This window comes from Perkinsus marinus, assembly GCF_000006405.1.
Source record: "Perkinsus marinus ATCC 50983 genomic scaffold scf_1104296958752, whole genome shotgun sequence".
Lineage (NCBI taxonomy): Eukaryota > Perkinsozoa > Perkinsida > Perkinsidae > Perkinsus > Perkinsus marinus.
In genome coordinates, this window is record NW_003206638.1 from 28,625 (window position 1) to 30,476 (window position 1,852).

The window sequence follows — 1,852 nt, forward strand, 5'->3', positions numbered from 1 at the left end:
GAAGGTGAAGACGTATGGCAAACACGCCTAAGTCTGGTTACCTATGATACAGTACAGCGAAACAGTAACTTTTTGAGAACTTTTTATACCAATTTCTATCGAACTATGCTGTTCCCGAGACTCCTTGGTGAATATGATCAGAATAATCAACTCGGGCACTACAGTGTTTATACTGGGAAAGTCGTACCTGGCGAGTTGGCGACTGACAGTGGCTTTTGGGATGCTTACAGGACGGTTTACCTCTGGTTAAGTGTTGCCGCTCCGGACATTCTAGATCGTCTTTTAGAGGGGTGGGTGAATGCCTATAAGGAAGCTGGCTGGTTACCGACGTGGGCGTCACCTGGCCAGAGGGGCTCTATGGTTGGCACTATGGGGGATGTGGTGAGGAATTATTCACCTTCAATGTTGTATTCATTAATCATTTCAGGTTTTTGGTTGGGCGATAATTGCCAACAAGACGCCGCATTTGGCTGATGATATGTACGCGGCCATCCGGAAAGATGCTTTTGTGGAACGTCCTAAGAACTCGCAGTTTGGAAGAGAAGGACTTAGCGCGTACTCCGACCGAGGGTGAGTTGTAGTTCTCTCATTGATGATGGATAGATGATGATGAAATGATTTCAGATACATTCCGGTTAAATCAAATGTGTCCGAGGTCGTATCGAGAGGCCTCAATTTCGCCGAGGCCGACTCTGTGATTGCAGCAGCAGCGTCCAAACTAGGACACTATTCTGATGCTAGCGTTCTCTATGGCAGAGCTCAGAATGCCCTGGAGAAGTCCTTCAACACTGAGAGCAAATTGTTCGAGCCGCTCGAAGCTAGCGGGAACTGGATCTCTCCGTTCGACCCATCATTGTGGTCAGATGAGTTCTTTACTGAGGCTTCAGCGCGCCAGTATCGCTTCTATGCGCCTTTCAATGTGGATTTCCTCATCACGAAGTATAGTGGCCGAGAAGCACTCTGCGAGCACTTGGAAAATCACTTCAGTGAACAGGTGTGTCCAGTTTACACAAGCGGTAATTTTGGTTTACTCCACGAAGAAACCGAGTTGGGACTTACGAGCGAAGATTTTGGTCAATATGGTCACAATAACCAGCCGTCCCATCACGTTTTGGGTATCGCTGTCGCCGCTCAGTGTTTCCACGTCGCTGATAAGTACATGGAAAAAGTTCTGACGGAGCTATATACTCCTGATGGATGGTCCGGTGATGAAGACAACGGTGAGATGGCGGCTTGGTATATGCTTAACTCTTTGGGTTTCTACATGATTGATTTTGCCAAGGACGAATTACTGTTGTTCGCTCCCTTGGTAAAGGGAAACTACACAATATCATTGCTAGGCGAGAAGACAGCAGTTCGGGTTGAGAACGTCGATCTAAGCGGTGGGCACGCGAGTAGCCGTCCGTATGTGTGTGAAGTACATTGGTACCCGTTGCGTGGCAATATCAATGCTGCTGAGCTCGAGCTGGATTCGGCCAGATCTGTTCGTGGGTTGACGAGAAGACCTGAGCCTGTTGATTATGTTGTCCTTGAAACTCGTCGACTGGCTCGTACTGACTTCGTTAAAGGTGGACGTTTGGTCTATTTCACTAGTGCATCACGTTGTTGAAGAGTAGATAAGCATAAGCCAATAGTATCACATACTTATAAGTCTGGCTATTTCACCCATCCCTGTTAGAGGCCATTGTGGACTATTTGGCGCCTAGTTGTACTAACTCTGCTACAGAGTCTAACTCATTTTGGTATTCCTCGAGTCTGATATGACATAGGCTTCAGTTTATCCTGCTCATCATTGACTGTACTAAGAAAGCATTTTGATCTTACAGTCTCTAGTAGAGACTCTCTACGTCAC

At 46.9% G+C, this 1,852-nt stretch overlaps 1 protein-coding gene across 1 annotated transcript; it reads left to right on the top strand.

The window, feature by feature from the left end:
- Nucleotides 1-105: 105 nt before the first annotated feature.
- Pmar_PMAR024873 (conserved hypothetical protein) lies at nt 106-1,609 on the top strand (the record flags this gene model as incomplete). Its single annotated transcript, XM_002773548.1, has 3 exons — nt 106-381; nt 428-570; nt 625-1,609. 3 exons carry the CDS (start codon nt 106-108, stop codon nt 1,607-1,609), a joined length of 1,404 nt encoding a protein of 467 aa, XP_002773594.1.
- Between the last annotated feature and the right edge of the window lie 243 nt (nt 1,610-1,852).